The sequence below is a fragment of the Varanus komodoensis genome, unplaced genomic scaffold (assembly GCF_004798865.1).
Source record: "Varanus komodoensis strain SLA01 unplaced genomic scaffold, ASM479886v1 scaffold55, whole genome shotgun sequence".
Classification (NCBI taxonomy): domain Eukaryota; kingdom Metazoa; phylum Chordata; class Lepidosauria; order Squamata; family Varanidae; genus Varanus; species Varanus komodoensis.
The window spans coordinates 4,200,556-4,219,173 of record NW_025336157.1 but is presented as its reverse complement, the minus strand read 5'-3'; the positions used below and the strand labels follow the sequence as shown (position 1 = coordinate 4,219,173).

At 50.5% G+C, this 18,618-nt stretch overlaps 1 protein-coding gene across 1 annotated transcript; it reads left to right on the top strand.

Annotated features, from left to right (window-relative positions):
• Window positions 1–106: 106 nt before the first annotated feature.
• HCN3 (hyperpolarization activated cyclic nucleotide gated potassium channel 3) lies at window positions 107–17,998 on the top strand. The gene is made up of 8 exons (XM_044448676.1): window positions 107–210; window positions 8,079–8,508; window positions 10,186–10,347; window positions 11,427–11,645; window positions 12,424–12,570; window positions 14,109–14,349; window positions 15,984–16,148; window positions 16,899–17,998. The coding sequence occupies exons 1-8, from the start codon at window positions 122–124 to the stop codon at window positions 17,996–17,998; spliced, it is 2,553 nt and encodes an 850-aa protein (XP_044304611.1). The 5' UTR covers window positions 107–121.
• Window positions 17,999–18,618: the final 620 nt, after the last annotated feature.

Genomic DNA, 18,618 nt, shown 5'->3' with positions numbered 1-18,618 from the left:
GGCCGCCGACCTGGCGGCCGCCGCCGCGGCCACCGCGGGCCCCGACGACCCCGGGGGCACCTTCGTGCAGCGGCAGCTGGGCGCCATCCTGCAGCCGGCCGTGAACAAGTTCTCCCTGCGGATGTTCGGCAGCCACAAGGCGGTGGAGATCGAGCAGCAGCGGGTCAAGTCGGCGGGGTTCTGGATCATCCACCCCTACAGCGATTTCAGGTACCCGGCCGGGGGGCGGGGGGGCGACCGGCCGCGCCCGGCAGGCCCCGTCTCGCCCCCCGAGAAAGCCCAGGCCCGCCGCCCGCCCCGCGCGGGGCTCGCCCCACCGCGCCCTCCGGGCCGTGCCCGAGCGCCGGCGCCGTCCAGCGTGCTGAAAGCGGCCCGCCGGGGCTCCGGGGCCGCCTCGCGCGCGCCGCGGCCCTCAGACTACAAGTTCCATCGTGCCCCCGCAGGGGAAGATGGGAGCTGCCGCCCAATGTATCCGGGGGGCCGAGGGAAGCTGCCTTCGCAGGAGGAACCGCCCTCTCCCCCCATCCCCAGCCCGTCTGCGTGGGCCTCGTTTTCCTCCTCCTGCCCACGACCCTTAACTCGGACCCTGGGGGGGTGTGCCTGTCGCTGTTTTGGGCTGCCCTTGGGGCAGGGACCGTGCTGTAAAGCACCGTGGCATGCGGCTAGCGTGTGCTTCGTCCCGGGCGGTGGCACTGGTCATTTGGGCAGGTCCTGCTAGGTACAAAGCGTGGAAGGGAAGCTCCAAGTGCCGAGGCAGGGCTGGAGGGTAGGAAACGGGGGGGGGGGTCCCCTGTTTGAGCGACATTTCATCTCCTCTCATCATCCTGCTCATTTTCTGCCCTTTAATTTGACAGCAAAACGGGGGGGGGGGACATGTTCTGATGGAAACTCCCCTCTCCTGTCTGACCCCCATGCGCACAGAAAGCATCCCCCTCCTATCGAACTCAGCACGGGAAGGAGGCGGCCCAAGCATCCCCCCACCTGGTCAGGTGCCCGCAGGAAACAGTGCTTGCAATCCCACCCTCGAGACAAGCCCAGGTGCCATCCGGGTCAAAGGAAAGCCTTCCCACAAATCCTGCCCCCGCCCCTGCTAACCAGGGAAGAAATGACCGTCCCTTTGATACAAACCACATAAAAAATAGATCCAGGGGCGGAAAAACCCCTCAGGGTTGCTCAGTTCGGCTCATGCCCTTTCCCTGAGCCAAAGTGGATAACAATTCCCATCATCCCCAGACAGCACTGGGCATGCCTTCTTGCAGACAGAGGGGAGTTGTAGACTAGCACCTCTGAAAGGGGCCAGGATGAGAAAGGCCGGACCTTTGCTCTCATCATTCAGGGAACCAACAGTTTTGCTTGGAATAGCTTCCTATCAGACCAGCCCTTTTGCAGAATCATGAGGACTGGAACCTTAGTTCATTTTCATGGATTTTGGATTGGTAACAGAGCACCTACTTTGACTGTACAAGGTCCCAGTTTTGATCCATGAGCTTTCCAGGTGTTGTTGTTAGTTTCAAAGTGGTGCCCAACCCATCGCGACCCCATGGACAACATTCCTCCAGGCCTTCCTGTCCTCCACCATCCCCGGGAGTCCACTTAAGCTCATGCCAACTGCTTCAGTGACTCCATCCAGCCACCTCATCCTCTGCCGTCCCCTTCTTCTTTTGCCATCTATTGTTCCCAGCATCAGGCTCTTCTCTGGTGAGTCCTTCCTTCTCGTTAGGTGGCCAAAGTATCTGAGCTTCATCTTCAGCATCTGGCCTTCTCAAGGGCAGTCAGGGTTGATCTCCTCTAGGACTGACCGGTTGGATCGCCTTGTGGTCCAAGGTACTCGCAGGCGTCTCCTCCAGCACCACAATTCAAAGGCCTCAGTCCTTCGGCGCTCAGCCTTCCTTCTGGCCCAGCTTTCACAGCCATACATGGCAAACTGGGAAACATCCTGTCTGGTTCTTGGACAGCTGGCACCTGTTAGTCTTGGCAATGCTGTGCTGGATGGAACCTGTATAAGATTGTTTTCTGGGTTCCTAGGGATATTGGGCCTTCCAAAGTGGGTCAGGGAGGCAGAGAAAGAGCTGCTGGGTCCTGTAGTCTGCTGTAGCAGGGCCTAGACTGAGGGAAAAAAGGGAGCCAGTAACCAGGACGATGATATTCAGGTGTGGAGGGACAGGTGGGTAAACTTCTCCCTGGCCTTCCTTTTCCATTGCTGCACATTTCCTACAGCAGAAGTCTAAGTATAGCTACTAGTCCTGGGACTAAATTCTGCCTCGTGTGTCAGAGACAGTTTGCCTGTGTGGACGTCCTGCTGGGGAACATGGGTGGGAGGGTGCTGTTCGCTGCTTGTTCTGCTTGTGAGATCCTGAGGGCACCTGGTTGGCCACCTGGTGAACTGAACGCTGGATGAGACGGACTCTCAGCCTGAACCAGCAGGTTGCTTCTTACGTTCTTAAAAATCCTATTTCCTTTTGCCCTGTTCTGGTAACATCAGAATACCAGTGCGACATGGTGGTTATGAAACCAGATTAAGACCCAGGATCATGTTGGATTCAATTCCCCGCTGAGCCTGGTGTCTTTGGACCAGGCATGATCTCACAGCATGGCCTACCTCACAGGGTTGTTGTGCGGATAAAAATGGAACTGTTTGCTTCCTGAGCTCATTGGAGGATTTAAAGCAGCTTTCTCTAACTCAGTGCCTTCCAGACATTTTGGCTCTCAACCTAATAATCATCATAAGAGATTATATTGGTAAGCAGGGCCTAATCTTGATGGTACACAGCAAACTAATCGTCCGGGCTAGCAGAAGACATATTTTGTATGCATAGTGTTGCTTCTTCAAGCCTTAACTTCTCCAGTTTGAGAAAGGATTTAGGATGCCAGTGAGTAAAAATGCCCAGGGAGCCATTGTGGAGACTGCCCTGGGCAAGATGGACAAACGGACTAAGCAGGTATAAAGGGACAGTGGAAGCTGCTATATACCAAATCGGGCCTTTGGTTCATTCAGACACTGACTCGTAACATTTCTCCAAAATTTCAGGCAGGAGCTTTCGCTAGCTCTACCTGGAGATGCTGGGGATTGAATGTGGGACCTTGTGCATATAAAGCAGGTACTCTGCCATTGAGTTACAGCCCTACTCTTAAAACGCAATAAGATTCTAGTCCTCGTGGTTATAAATACAGAGTTCATTTAAGCAGGCTACTAATAGATGAGAGTGTTAGAGAGTCTCAGCCTGGCTTCCTTCAAGAGGCCTCAGCTCCCCTCTCTCTTTTGGCCTGCAACATCTTAGGAGCAGACTGCCCCTAATTATGGAGGTTCCATTTAGATAGCATAAAGAAGAGTCCTGCCGGACTAGACCAAAGATGCGTCTAACACAGGGCACTCTCAGACCAATTTGGAATTTCTGGGCTGAGGAGGAGGAGGCTGGGGCAATGGAGGAAGCAGAAAGGTTTCCTTTTTCCTGAGTAGAAGCCAAAATTATCAGGATGCCAAATTTTGTGCCAGAATGATTACCCATCTTGTGTTTGCATAACAAATCTGTGGCCATGTACGAACACACATGGCCCACTTCTCTTTGCCTTGTTGCTGCTCTCTCTAACTCAGATAGCGGAGGGTTTTCATATCTGTCACTTCCTCGGTGGCAGATATGCTTGTAGCTTAGCTAGGACCGAGATCCAAGTTGTACACAACGATTCCTCAGAAGCAAGGATCAACCCACATTGCATGGCCTTGCAAATGGTCTTCAGCAGACCTCCAGGGTGCGACTTACAGTAGCAACCAAACTCCAGACTCAATTAAAATGCAGGCTTGCATCAAAACAAAGCCACAGGCCCATCTTTGCTCAGAAGTGAGTTTATAAATTCTCTTTCTGCCAGTTGTCAATTGCTTTGTGTTTCCTGGATTTTCGCTCCACACTCTTTTCTTATTGAAAAACCCTCCCTAACGCATTTGTTACTAGAAGTAAGAAATTTTAGTTAAAATATGCTGCAGTTTGTCCCCACCTCCTTTTGCCTTCACCCACATCCACAATTGCTCATGCCCCTGAGCGGTTCTCCAAATTGAATTCCTCCTTGGACTGAATGAGGTCCAACACAACTGCAATACATTCCATATTTAGTCACAGACTGGGGTCACACGTTCACCATGGGTCAATTGTGGGTTGCCGTTAAACTGTGGTGGGTTGTTGAAATATGGATTATCACAAATCATGGTGAATAACTCACTGTTCACAGCCAAACAAGAAACCATAGTTTCTCTTCATGGTTTGTTTGTGGTTAACAAGTCCTGGCTTGTTAGCTCAGCTGGTTTAGACATTGCAATAACCTACAATTCAATGATATCCCACACGCAGCACTCTTGAATGCTGGGTTATTGAGTTCTCTGAATCTGAGATAAACCATGGTGAACAACCAGTAGTTTACAACCCTACAACAAGCCACAGGTTCTCTTCATGGGTTGTTCACGGTTAACAAGCTATGGTTTGTTAGTGCTGTTGAGCTCAAGGAACGGAACAGCCCATGTTTCAACAGCAATCTATACTCAACTCGCATGTTGGGCATGGAGTATCTTGTGGTCTGATCCAGCCACAATCTTAACATGGCACCTAGGAGGAGATAAGGGGCTGAATTGGGTTTAGCTGGTGTTAAACATTGTACTGGTTTCATGCTTATCCGGGATGGCTGGGACTGATAAATGAGCACTGGTGGGTTCCCCCCAGTGTTTGAAAATATAAAATGTAACAGGTACCTGGAGTTTTGCTTGGCACCAAGCAAAGGACACACCAGATCCTTCTTCGGCAGAGAACTGAAGTAGACCAACATAGCCATTTACAAACTAGCCAGGCAAGCGATCAATTCTTGGTGATGTACCAGGCTATAAAAAAAGAGAAAGAAAAGTCAGTCGAAGTCAAAATGTGAAGTGCAGCAGTGGGCAGATTTCAGGCTTGCTGGATTTTCCCTGATTTTTATTGTTAGAGCCACTAACACGTCTGGTGCAAAAGATGTATGCTTAGGATTAAAGACGTCTGAGCCCAGGAATTGTTTCCTGGAGCAAACCTGAATGTGTCTGCAGAAAAATCCCTGCTTCCTTTTTTTGACTGGTGAATTTAGAGCAGGAAGGTGGAACCTTCTATCCCTGCAACTGTTAAGCAATTGCAACATGGAAATCCTTGCCGTTATATGGCAAATCACACCGAGGTCTCTCAGGAGAGCTGACCCTTCCTTTTGCCTATGCTGACCTCAACGATCCTAAACCCAGCACATGGAGGAAGAGGAAGGACAGTGACAATAGCATCCCCTTTTTAAGTATTTATGGGACTGGCATCCAAAATACTGAAGAAAGACATTTTCCACTCTTTTTTGTGAGTGTTACATTACCCTCTAGGTCAGCAGAGAGGTCATACATCTCCCTTTTCCACCATGAGGACTAGGAGATTGCTTTGTGTCCTGCTTTGTATCCTGCCCTGAGACACTGTGAAGGGCAGGCTACCGGAACTTTAAATCAATCAATCAATTGTTTTGAAGAAAGTACACTAAGATTCCAAGGATGCCACTGGCAGATTCTATCTCAGAATACAGGAAGTTGTGTCAGAAATCTGCATGAAAAGTAATTCTGGCCTATTTCTTACCGAGCATGAGAACAGAAAGAGAGATCTACCCTCTTGGTCCAGTTGCTGCCAAAAGGCAGTCAGGAGTTTTACTGGCGTGAAGGAAATGCCATGGCGACAGTCTTGGTCTGCCAGCTTGAAGTGATCCCGAAACTGCAAAGGGAAAACAAAGTCAATCAGCTGAAAAATCTTAGAACCGATGAAAATTAGCAAAACGGATAGGAAAGGACAAAGCTTGTGTGTGTGTTCATGAAAGGAAGGATAATGCGTGTGAAATGCGGAACTCTGTCTTCTCTTGCTTTCGGCATGGGACCACCCACGGCAGATGAGGCCTTCGGCAGATTACTGGAGAAAAATACAGCCCTCCAAGCGGGTGGGAGGTTTCCCTACTTTTGACATATTTTAAAGTCACCCCATCCTAAAGAAGAAAGAGAGGAGAAGAAAATGCTTGCCCTGACTCCCAGAATCCTTTGCTGGGTGTACATCTGAATTTTGCCTCGAGGACTTGGGGCATTGATCTCTGACAGATGGCAAATTACAGGGTGATGGCTTTTGACCTTCTCTTTGGGATCAAACTTGAAATACGATTAAGCACTGTTGATCGCATAATGATCTTTAGTCAATAAACACATGGCTTCTCCGTGCATTAATACTTTCAGCCCTCAAACAAGAACAACCAGCAAGCTGGCAGATGGAGCAGCGTAATTCACAACGGAGGCTGTGTCTAATAAATCATGGGACGGAGACTTTGTTTTTATTTCCATAGCGTTAGGTTTCTTTCGCTGAAGAGGAATCAGGGTGCAGGGATTTCCTGCCATCTTAGTATATATGGATTTTCTTGCCTGGTCCAAACTGTGTGACTCAAAAAACATATTTAATAATGGGAATGGAGACTAATGATATTAATATTATTTTTTATCCCATCTTTTTTCCTGCAAGGAGCTCAAGGCCGTTTACATAACCCTCCTTTTCTCCATTTTATCCTCATTTTATCTCACCTTTCTTCCTCTTGCAAGCGATCCCAAGTGGCTACAACAAATACCTTGTTAAGTAGGCTAGACCGAGGGACAGTGGTGGACACAAGCCATCCCATGAGCACCAATAAGTGGAGACGACTAGAACCTGAATCTCCCAATTTGCAAGATAAAATGGAGAGGAGGAAAACTTTCGAAGCCATCTTGGGTTCCTTGCAAAAGAAAGACAGGTGGGGTATAACAGCAATATAATAACAGTGATTAAAGGAGTCACCCACATTCCAAACCTCATCATGCGTCTTGATATAATTTGAGATCTAAATCTAGCAGAAGCAAAATAAATTCTCTTGATGTACCCACCTTCTCTGAGTTGTCTTACTGTACCATGAGGTAATTAGTTTGGCTCCTAATTTTTTTACCAGAGTGTTTAGTCAGGTTGGCTTGCATTGTATTTTCATCCTTCTGGTTTTTGTTTTTATTTCATGAGTATGATTGTGTGCTGCTTGTCTCCTGTGGAACCTGCTTTTTAGGGATTCTACAAATACAGAAAATAAATAAGCCAACCCACAATCATTCGTGTGAGGAAGCATGTACATTTTTAAAACAAGCACAAACACACACCAGTGGCTGAAAGCTCCAACATCAGTGAGGAGGTGTATCCACTCTAGGTTTCAGTCTGAACTTTAGCGGAGACATCCATGGAGCTGAACCTGCTTTGAGGACATTATTGAGCTCCTCAAAAGTGCAGGCTGGATCCCAGCACTGCATTGGCACTGGAGTCACCAACCTCCATGGCAGACAAACCCAACTAGAAAGACACCATACGCTCTCTTGCCTAAAGGAAGAGGAATGCTATAATCCAAGCTGCAAAACCTCATGGTTTTGGGGGCAAATATACTCCTAATTTGGGGTTTTTAATCCAGTCCTCCAAGTTCTCTGGATGACCATTTCTCCATCATCCTCTGGCCCCACACCCCGTCTCTGTCAACGGCCAATTGCTTGGTGGTTTCCTGGCTTTTGTGCAGATATTTTTTCCCAAGGGTTTTGACATGCACATGGTAGGCATGCCGTGAGTGGAGCCTGCTGGAGCTGGGGGTCAGACTAGATGGCCCGGGAGACCCCTTCTGACTCGCTCTGTTTCTATGTTTCTCCTAAGGCTTCGTTTGCATCAGGAGGAGTGTGAAGCTAAAATACACAGATATTTTGCCCTTGCCCTTTGCTTTTGACCCTCTCCATGACTGGAATGTGGTCCTTGAAAGCTTTTCCCAAATGCCCTCAGGCTAAGAAAGGCTTGGTACTCCGCACAATCTTGTGCCAGGATCAGGCACTGTCGGGGAGTCCATAATCATATATTTTACCCCAGTCCACAAACAAAGAGCTCCCATTGGCCCAGGTCACCCACATGGCCTATGACGTGTTGAGCACATGGCACAGGGCTTTACTCCCATTGGAGCAGTGGTTCTGCTTTTTCTCCGGGCTAAGCTGAAGAGCCCTTTCTCTTCTCTTGCAGGTTCTACTGGGATTTGATTATGCTCCTGCTCATGGTGGGAAACCTTATCATCCTCCCGGTGGGCATCACATTCTTCAAAGACGAGAACACGCCACCCTGGATTGTCTTCAATGTCCTTTCAGACACCTTCTTCCTGGCCGACCTGGTCCTGAACTTCCGGACAGGCATTGTGGTAGAAGACAACACAGAGATCATCCTGGATCCGTATACTATCAAGATGAAATACCTCAAGAGCTGGTTCCTGGTTGACTTCATCTCCTCCATCCCAGTTGACTACATCTTCCTCATCGTAGACCTGGAGACCCAGGTGGATTCCGACGTCTACAAAACAGCCCGGGCGCTCCGCATCGTCCGTTTCACCAAGATCCTCAGTTTGCTACGCCTCCTCCGGCTCTCCCGGCTCATCCGCTACATCCACCAGTGGGAGGAGGTGGGTCTGCCTCAGGGCCGCCATGATGCACAAGTCCATGTGGCGCTCAGGGAGCTAGCCGTGTTTATGACAGGAGGTTCATAAGCCACTGGCGGAAGCCTATTTGTGTCTTGCTCACCCTACTTCAGGCCAAGATTAGGGATGATTCTTCCCCTTCCAAGTTGCCTGACCATGTTTCCAAGCTGGAACTGAGGCCTTGTGCTCTCTCTCCAGCCATAGGAAAGCAAGTCCATCAGAATTTCAGGACGCGACTGTTCTTAGAGAGGGTCAGTCTACAGCCCATGAATGGGCTTTGAATTTAGAAAGTTAGGAGACAAAGAGAATTCTGCTGTATAACACGTATATATTGGTAACAGGGGAGTTGGAGAAATCTGCAATGGATCCAAATTCATCTAGATTTTCGTGGAACCAGTCTGTTGGTACTATGGATGGCCATGCTTTTCCCTGATCACATGGACTCCACAGAGTTTTGCACTGGGTTTTCACTTTGGGGCGGGGGCTGGGTATTGGGGCTAATTTACATTATTGCTTATGCAGATTAGCACAAGAGGAATAACATTCTGGCTAAAATGGATCTGATTCATCCATGAATAAAAAAATTGGAATTAAACATAGCCTGGCAAAACATAGCCAGAATGGATTTAATGAAATTCAAAAATCCCTATTGTGGGGATTTATGTAGGGACCAATGCCAATGATGGGAGTTGTAGTCCAACACCAGGTTGGGGAATGAGAACTACAATAACTGAGCTCTTTGAAATGTATGTTGTACCAATCTGATTTTAAGTTTGTTTAACTCAGAAGCAAGTCCCGCTGGCTAAAGATGCAGCAGAAAAAGCATTCCAAAGTCCAGGAATAGCATTCCAAGGAGGTGTTGACGGACTTACTGTTGAAGCTTCTGGGCAGTAGATTCAGAAGAGACATGTAGTTAGGGAATCAAAATAGTTTCTGTACCATGGTGCACCACGGATAGCTCTTACAAAGCTCAGAATAAAAGCTGCAGTGGATAAGGAGCCCCACAGGCAGAGGTCATGTGGGATGAGAGAACAGAGGCATTTAATCTCTTTCAGCCTGAGGGTTGGCATTTGATGTTGGAAAAGCTCCCCAGGGGCCAGAAGCAAAAGGGGCAGGGCCAGAATGCCAAAGATACCAGAAAATAACAGCTTGAAATGCCTCCAGCTGGTAATCAAGCATTACTTCATTCTTTTTAGAATACGTGGAAAATAGTACAAAAGCCAGGAGAACACCAAGCGTTGGGTGGTTATGTGGGGAAAGAGGATTATTATTATTATTATTATTATTATTATTATTATTATTATTATAACATTTCGATGCTGCCAGGATGCAGCCAGGGAAAACAGGGAGCGTCTGTACAGGGAGCTTTGGATCAGGACCGCAGCTGTATTGCCTGAAGAGTGATGGGAGCTGTAGTCCAACACTTCCGAAGGGCACTGGGGGTTGGGGGCAGGCTGCATTACAAGGTGCTACAAACCACAGAGTCTGAGTGCTTGAAAATACCATATGAAGGTTCTCTATACGAGGTTTCAGTTAGAAGGTCATTCAGAACCACAATAGTTTAAAAAAAGCTGCCTGGAAAAAGGACAAAGGTGGGGTAGATGCCCTTCCGAGGGGGCCTCTCCGCCTCCTAACTGCCCCCTCCACATCCCTTTGGTCCAGATCTTCCACATGACCTACGACCTGGCGAGCGCCGTGGTGCGCATCTTCAACCTCATCGGGATGATGCTTCTTCTGTGCCACTGGGATGGGTGCTTGCAGTTCCTGGTGCCCATGCTGCAGGATTTCCCAGAGGACTGCTGGGTCTCCATCAACCACATGGTGGTGAGTCGCCCCCCCAGGTCGTCCCTTCAGACGGGCAGGGTCAGGTCAAGTTGGGAAGAAGTGCGGAGTTGGAAGAGCCGCAACGATGCCGAGGGGAGAGAAAGCCTCTCTCAAGCTGATGTCACCCAGAAGTTTTGGACGACATCTCCCAGCATCCTGATGACTGGTAGCCATGCTGGCTGGGGCTGATGGGAGCAGAAATCCAAAACATCTGGAGGGTGCCAGGTGGAGGGAAGGCTGGCAGAGTGTCCCCAAAGGACTTGGACTAAGTAGGATGTGCTCAGAAGAGGCTGACTGGGATGGTGGGCCACCTACGAGGAACTGATGAATGAACGCACAATGATTTCACTGTTGCTTTCAAGGTTTGCATGAATGCCCCTTTTGAACTTGCGAATGTCGGACAAACGAATGCCGCTGGAAATATCTGCAAATTGTCCAACGTAGGCTCGTGTTTGTTTTGCTCCTGATTCCCAGTTCAATTTGCACACGTTTCCTCCGTAAACTGAACTGGCTTTACTTCAATCCCTGGATTCGGTTTTGCAAAAATTTGCACACCCCTCATTCAATCGCTCACAAGTTTCCCGCTCACACAGAAGTGAGCAGAGATCACGAACCTGAAATAGAATTTGACACTATAGCCTCTTAATAATAGAAGTTACTAGCTCAGAAGAAGTCTTCCTAGACTGTCTAGGAAGATGTGTGTAGCCTGAAATTCCTATGCATAGAATTATAGAGTTGGAAGGGGCCCTGAAGGCCATCAAGTCCACCCCCTGCTGTTGCAGGACCCCAGTTTGCAGCATCTCACTCAGATGGCCATCCAGGTCCTTTCTGAGTGTCTCCAGTGTGGGAGAGCCACCCCCTCTCCAGGCAGCTGGTCCCACTGTTGTATTGCTCTGACATAACGTGGCCAGAAATGCAGGAAGGTCAAAAACCAATTCTGTTCAAAGGGGGTGCTCTTTATTCCAGTGCCTGTTTCAAGCTTTAGCAGATGCATGGAAAACACCTCCCTTCTCACCGACTCGTCTCCACATTCCAGTTGCTGGTTTATGCTAAAGCTTCCTTCTTTCTCCGCCCTGCAGAACGACTCTTGGGGGAAACAGTATTCCCACGCCCTGTTCAAGGCGATGAGCCACATGCTGTGCATCGGTTATGGCCAGCAGGCGCCCGAAGGCATGACCGACGTTTGGCTGACGATGCTGAGCATGATTGTGGGGGCCACGTGCTACGCCATGTTCATCGGCCACGCCACAGCACTCATCCAGTCCCTGGACTCCTCCCGGCGCCAGTACCAGGAAAAGGTGCGAGAGGCCACCCGCCAGGGCCTTGCAGGGTGGTGCGGGTCGGGGCGCAGGCTCAGTTCTTGCAAGACATCCCTCATAGGCCGATTTTAAAGCCTGTGATGAGAATTCTGGCAATGGCTATTTGTCAAGACAAAGCAGCTTCACCAACCAATTGGGACGCCACCATGACCAATCCCCTCTCCTCTCTGACTGTAGTTACAATCCATGGGTAGAGTTTGGGGAGGAAATTGATTTTGTTTCAGTTACAGTAGGATGCTGTGAGCTACCTCTGTCCCAAAACAATACTGGGACTCGCTAACTTGGCAAAAATATTATTAATTGCTGCTCAGAACTTCATCAAATCAGTGGAAGTCACACACATATAAACAATCCTATATGAAGTACATCAGTAGTTTTCTGCCAGATTTGAAGGAAATCTGCTATGACATGCTGCAGATAGAAGTAACAAGCTGAAATGTGTCAGTTTTCCAGCATTATACCTTTTAACTATTTTCATCGAATGAGTATGAAGTTTTTCATGACTGGTGAATCCATCAAGTAGGTACCAGGAAATCAGGTTATCAGCATTTCATTTTTACGATGGAAGATTCAGGCTTAAAAAAAAAAAAAACACCTTAATTAAGAAGCTTCCTGTGTTCCTGTAAGAGATAAAAATGAACCAATCGAAAAGTCTGAACTCTCTTTGGGGTGTGGCTACGGGTCTCCCCTATTTCCATACTGACAGCTGCACAACTGGGCAAGCCGTACCTTCACCTCTTCCTCTGTCTCTTTCTAGTACAAACAAGTGGAACAGTACATGTCCTTCCATAAATTGCCTGGAGACACACGACAACGGATCCATGAGTACTACGAGCACCGTTACCAGGGCAAGATGTTTGATGAGGAGAACATCTTGGGAGAACTGAGCGAACCTCTCAAAGAGGTAATGTGCGTTGTTGCAGCAGGAGGAAGATAAGTAGAGAGCTTGATCAGCCCCAGAACCAGCAAAGTAATCGATCAGGAAGTAGCTGTGAGTTGGTCCAAAGTATTGGCAGCTCCCCGGTGGGAGGTTTGGTGAGGATCTGGAGAAGACGGACGTGGATGGAGTGGCCAAAGTGCATCATGACTTGCCCATGGTGGACTTGGGAGCTTTACAGCAGGCAGTGGCATCAGACTGGCTCCATAGTTCAGCCCTGTTCCCACAGGCAGGGGGATTCTGGGTTGTGGTGGTCACGGCCCAGCTTGAACAGCCAGGTTCTAACACCCTGGTGGCGCAGGGAGAGGACCTCGGACCTCAGAAAGCCTGCGGCTCCATCCCCCTGGTCCCGTCTACCAACGACCGTCTCTTTTCTGATCCCTGTTCATTGTTCATTTGGGGGATGCCTTCTTGAAAATGCTGTTAGTGTGAGTTATTAGCTGGAACACACTTTGGGGTTCAGCTCTTCCCTATGGAGGGCTTGAGAAGAGACATTTAAGGACCAGGGAGAGGGTGGTTGGTCTGTCACCTGCAAATGTGGCAAGACACTTTGTGGTGCTGTTTGTGCACACATATGCACTGTTAGCGCTCTGCCAAGAAACCATCTTGCCCTTGGCGATGGCTCAGGCCAGGGGGCTTGGTGTGTTCAAGATGGCTGCGTCACATCGGCAACCGGGGTTACGTTTCAGGACCCTGGTCAGCAATTCTGTAGCTCCAGAGCTAACCAGCTTCTCTAGCAAAGTCCAGGAGCAACTGGAAAGCTTTTATAGTCTGGCCGGGAGAGATTTCCTGGAAATACCAACCCAGGAGCATCTGGTTACGAAAGGGCCAGCCGCCTTTTCCTGCAGACACTGACTTCTCCTTAGGTTGGAGAAGAGAAGGCGATCCAGCCGAGAACTGCTTTTCCAGATAACCCTTTTCACTAGTGGGGTCTGGAATCTGCTTCTCAGAGTCAGAAGGTAGTGTCATCTCTTAGCGGGGGTTGTATGGACAAGATATGGAGTCCAAAGCAGTGACCCTATTTCAGAAAGTCCAGGAGGTCTTGGTGGGGGGGGGGGGGGGTTTGGGGGGGGTGAATATATCTCTCTTTTTCACACACAGAGCAGCCATGGGGGTATTTTTAAAACTGAGTTGAATTTTTGGTGGAAAGGCAGGGTATAAATCAAGCTAAACAATTCCCTCATGCATAATACACTGTATGACAATATAGGCTTCCTGGAGCCCACCCATATCTTTAATGCAGGCATATAGAACCTCATACTTGTAGGTAAGATTGCGCCTGCTAGTAAAAGATTTAAAGTAAATTATGCAGGCATATTTTGGTCCTTGGGGCTCCGTGTCTGTTGCCTGAAGACCACCTGGGCAGGTCGTTCCACAGAATGGTTGCAGCCCTCATAAGCAGCGTAATCAGCCATGTCCCTGAAGGCAGAGGGACTCTTGGAAGAGATGCTGCCCTTGCCAAGACGGATTCAACCTCCAACCTTCCGCTTCCCTCTGTGGTGCAGGAAATAATCAACTTCAACTGCCGCAACCTGGTGGCCAACATGCCTCTTTTCGCGAACGCCGACCCGAACTTTGTGACCGCCATGCTGACCAAGCTGCGCTTCGAGGTCTTCCAGCCAGGCGACTTTATAATCCGAGAGGGCACCGTCGGCAAGAAGATGTACTTCATCCAGCACGGAGTTGTCAGCATCCTGACTCGCGGCTCCAAGGAAATGAAACTTTCCGACGGCTCCTACTTTGGGGGTAGGTGGTAGAGCAGAAGCGGCACTGTGCCCTGGAGGTGGAATGTGACTCTGTCCATTGCACAGGCCCCAAAGGGCCAACCTAAACTCTGCTCCAGTCTTTGCTTGGTGAATTTCAAGGGGAGTTAGAAATAATCCCAAAATGGCACAGTCCATAAACTAGAGAGAAACATCCATAAGGTCACAGGAATCACGCAGTTTGCAGAAGTACGAGAGAGACAGAGAGAGACAGAGACAGACAGACAGACAGAGCCCTGAAGAAGGGGGGCAACCTAATGAAAACCAAGGGTACTCTGTAGCCAAGGAAAGCAGACCTCCTACTGTGGTGGTGTTGGGAAGGAATGGAAATGAAGGGGAAGGGCAGTCTAGAACCCTGAACTGAAGCATTCCATACTGCAGCATTTGTTGTAGTTCTCGCTTGTCCCCTTGTATTCCTGAATCACCAGGCTCGGTTTGATGATTCTATATTACGGCAGAGAAGCATACAGTGCGAGCCCTTTTGTTACGTGACTAAACACTGGCCAATATCGGTTTTTGAGAAACGTTGCTTCCCCACACCAACCTCTGCTTTAACATTCCAAGAACCATTTCTAGCTCCAGTATTTTTCTCTGGGAGGTTTACTGGGCCAAGAGAAAGGTCAGAAAGTTCATTGAGGCAAGGGATGACATTCTAGGTCTTTGCAATTAAAGGGGCATAGGAAAGGTTAATTCAGAGATGAGCATCTCTGTAGGGTTAATTCAGAGAAGAGCATCTTCCCCTGATGGAGACAGTCAACTGGGTTTATTTATTTATTGATTTGATTTGACTTGTATGCTGCTCCATTAGCCATAGACCCTCTGGGCAGCTCACAATGTAGGAAGTACAGGGCCTTCTCTGCTGTGGTGCCCAGACTCTGGAATGCGCTCCCCAGAGAGGTACGCCTGGCGCCAAGTTTATACTCTTTTCGGCGCCTGGCCAAAACCTTTTTCTTTAAACAGTATTTTAAACTCTAATAGTTTTTAAGTTTAGTTGCTCTGTTTGGTTTATTGTTTTGTTCTGTTTTATTATTAAAATTGTTGTTTTACTTGTCCTTTTAAATATTGTAAGCCGTTCTGAGATCTTGTATAATAGGACAGCATACAAAAGTTTTTAATAAAATAAAATAATAAATAAATAAGTATATTGTATATTATGAAAACTGAGGGCTGACAAGAATGGACTCCTGGGTTTTGGGGTCATTTTGATCAGCAAAGCCATCGGAGGTGGGCAGAGAACAACAGTTTCCAAGGCTGGTGCCAACGCTTGGCTGGCTCCCTGATGTTGACATTCCCTGTGCCAGAGGCACTCTTGTGTGACAGGGCTTTTGCTGAGAGTGTCCCTGTGGCGCTGTGGGGAATTTTAGAAAGGGTCTTACCGTCTCCCACCAGAGCTCTGCCCACAGCCACCAAGGAGCATGGGAGATGTTTTTCCTCTCAAAGCCAGAGCTGTCCCTGGGAAACACCCTGCGCAGAAGGGCCTGCCCACTCCAGGGAATGATTCCTTCCTCCCAGAGCAAAGGGGTTTGAGATGGTGATTTCCGCAAAGCGAGACATACTGACGGTCGAATGTAATTCCGAGGTTGTCCTCAGATCCAGCTGTCTCCATTTCTCCTCCAGAAATCTGCCTCCTGACCCGGGGTCGACGTACAGCCAGCGTGCGTGCCGATACCTACTGCCGTCTTTATTCGCTCTCGGTGGACAACTTCAACGAGGTCTTGGAGGAATACCCCATGATGCGTCGGGCCTTTGAAACTGTAGCCATGGACCGGCTGGACCGCATAGGTGATAGAGGGAATAGAGGGAACCTATGAATGCGTTTGCTGGGGCTAAGACATAGGCAATGCCATTGGGAGCATGGGAGCCGCGTTTCTTCTGCCACCCACCTGGCTCTCCATTCTGTCCATTCTGACACCAAACAAAATAGGTTACCTCCTATGTGCATAACTGTCCATTCTTAGTCATCTAAGAAAACAAAATCAAAGAAGAACATTTTCTAAAGTTTCCCAGCCTAAGCACCTACAGTTAATGTCTGCTCGCTCTAGGTGACCAAACAAGTCACAACATGCAAACCTGACGCAGTCCTGGCAACTATTTGAAAATGCAAAAGTAATTTCTGTACTAAAAACCAGAAGTGAGTGAACAATGACCCGATGGCTCGGTTCAGACAACACAACAGTCCATACTCCGGGGTTTTCATGAAACCATGGGTTGTAATGGAAATGAGGGTCTGAAATGCTGTCTGAACGCAATATAACAAGCCATGGCAAACAACCCACAGTTCACAACCCAACAAAAAACTGAGCTCCCTTCATGGGCTGTTCATAGTTAACCAATCACGCCTGTGGTTAATCAGCCATGATCAGTTGGCATAGGTGGGTTCAAACAAGGTAATAACCCAAGTTTACCAAGCAACAACCAGCAATCAGCCCAGTCATCTTTCCTATGTGTGGTTTCACCTTCTGATGCAGCAGAGCTTTCTAGCTCTTCTGCACCAAGATGACCTTTTACCCTCTCCTTCCCTTTCCTCGCCAGGGAAGAAGAACTCGATCCTGCTGCGCAAGCGAGCAGAGCACAGCTCCAACACCGTCAACAACGAGATCATCCAACAGATCGTCAAACACGACCAGGACGTGGTGCACAACATCAAGGACGTGCAGCCGGTGACGGCCGGGCGGGAGCTGAGCGGCAAGCCTGTGATCTGGGAGCCGCTGGTCCACGCCCCGCTGCAGACGGCGGCCGCCACCACCAACGTGGCCATCGCACTGACCCACCAGCAAAGCCTTGCGGCTCACATCTTCCTGCCCCCGTCCTCCGTGTCCAGTCCTCTCTCCCCCGACGCCGTCCTGGTCCCCCGCCACCCTCGGCGCTCCCAGCCCAGCCTGGGCGGCTCGCGCCCCTCCTCGGTCAGCTCTCCGGCATCGGGGGCACAGTCCCACCTGCAGACCCCCGCTGCCGGCTCTCTGTCCTCTCCCATGGTGCAGTGCACATCGCCCCTGGAAAGCGCTGGGCCCAGAGGCGCCCCCGCGGGGCCCCCCATCCCTCGGCCAGCGCAGAGGGGAGAACCTGCCCCGGGAGCAAGCCAGCCGCAGCTCTCCAAGTCCCGCGGCACGTCGGTCTCCACCTCGCTCCTGCAGCAGCCCGCGAGCACCTCCGCCGCCCTGCCCGGCCGGACTCTCCATTACAGCCTCTCCCGGGCCACGGGGTCCCACATCTCCCTGTTCCTGCAGCCTCAGCAGCTGGTGAAGCACCGGAGCACGCAAGGCCTGTCGGTGGGCCGCCTCACCCAGGAGGTCAGGCCGCTGTCGGCCTCCCAGCCCTCCTTGCCGAACCGGCTCACCCAGCAGGCGGACGTGGGCCCCTCCTCGCAGGCCCGGAAGTCGGCTGGGAATCTGACGCACCGGTCCTCCCCCTCGGTCCCGGGGCTCCTGGCCAAACCGGCCCCCAGGGCGGGCGGCCAACCTGCTCCTCCGCAGCAGGTGCCCCTGGGGGCAAGCCGCTCCACGAGTGGGACGGGCACCCTGCAGTCCCCCGCCTCTGCCCCCCGCCCTGCCGCCACACCGCCCCGGAAGGGCTCCGTGGCATTTAGCCCCGACGTGGACACCGGGAAACCGAAGCTCCCCTCCAACATGTGAGGCCGCGACAGCACAGGGCTGCGTCTTCTGACAAAAGGAGGGGGAAACACCCACCTGCCAGAAAAGCGGGGATGATTCGGTGGGGGTGCGGGGCAGGAGGGAGCGCTTGGAGCATTTGCCACTGGGAGGGGCAAGCCATCAGTCCCCCCACAAAAAAAGCCTGATCGGGGAAACAGCCATTCCCTCAGATAAGGTTCTGTGCCATCCCAGCACCCCACTGCAGCAAGACCCCCACCCGAGGCCAAGCTGAACCTCTCCTGGCCCCCACAGTTGGGGGGAAGCTGGGCTGTGGCCCCCTGTTGGCCTTCGCAGGGGGAGCTGCCCCTGTGTGGGTGTCCCCCCCCTTGTCTCAGCCTTCCAGATGCGGCTCCACATGCCTTTTCTGGGCCTGCCCTTGCCGACATCTGTGTGCCTGACCCCTCTGGGGCCTTGTGCTTGGCGGAGGCAGGGGGAGGCAGCTCAGAGGGCAGGGGCCACATCTGGGCAAGCGAAGCCAGGCCTACAGCCGCTCGGGGGCCCCTTTCCCTCAGCGTGGCCTGGGCTTCGAAGGCGGGGGAAGGAGCTAAAACCACGTGGCCGAAGAAACTGGCCCGAAGGACACACTGGCTGAACCAAGGGAT

What these genes read in the sequence shown, in the direction of transcription:
- HCN3 (XM_044448676.1), top strand. Translation starts at nt 122, where the DNA reads ATGTTCGGCAGCCACAAGGCGGTGGAGATCGAGCAGCAGCGGGTCAAG. An exon ending in ACATCCACCAGTGGGAGGAG is followed by an intron (nt 8,509 to 10,185) that starts GTGGGTCTGCCT and finishes CCTTTGGTCCAG; the next exon opens with ATCTTCCACATGACCTACGA. An exon ending in CGACGGCTCCTACTTTGGGG is followed by an intron (nt 14,350 to 15,983) that starts GTAGGTGGTAGA and finishes TTTCTCCTCCAG; the next exon opens with AAATCTGCCTCCTGACCCGG.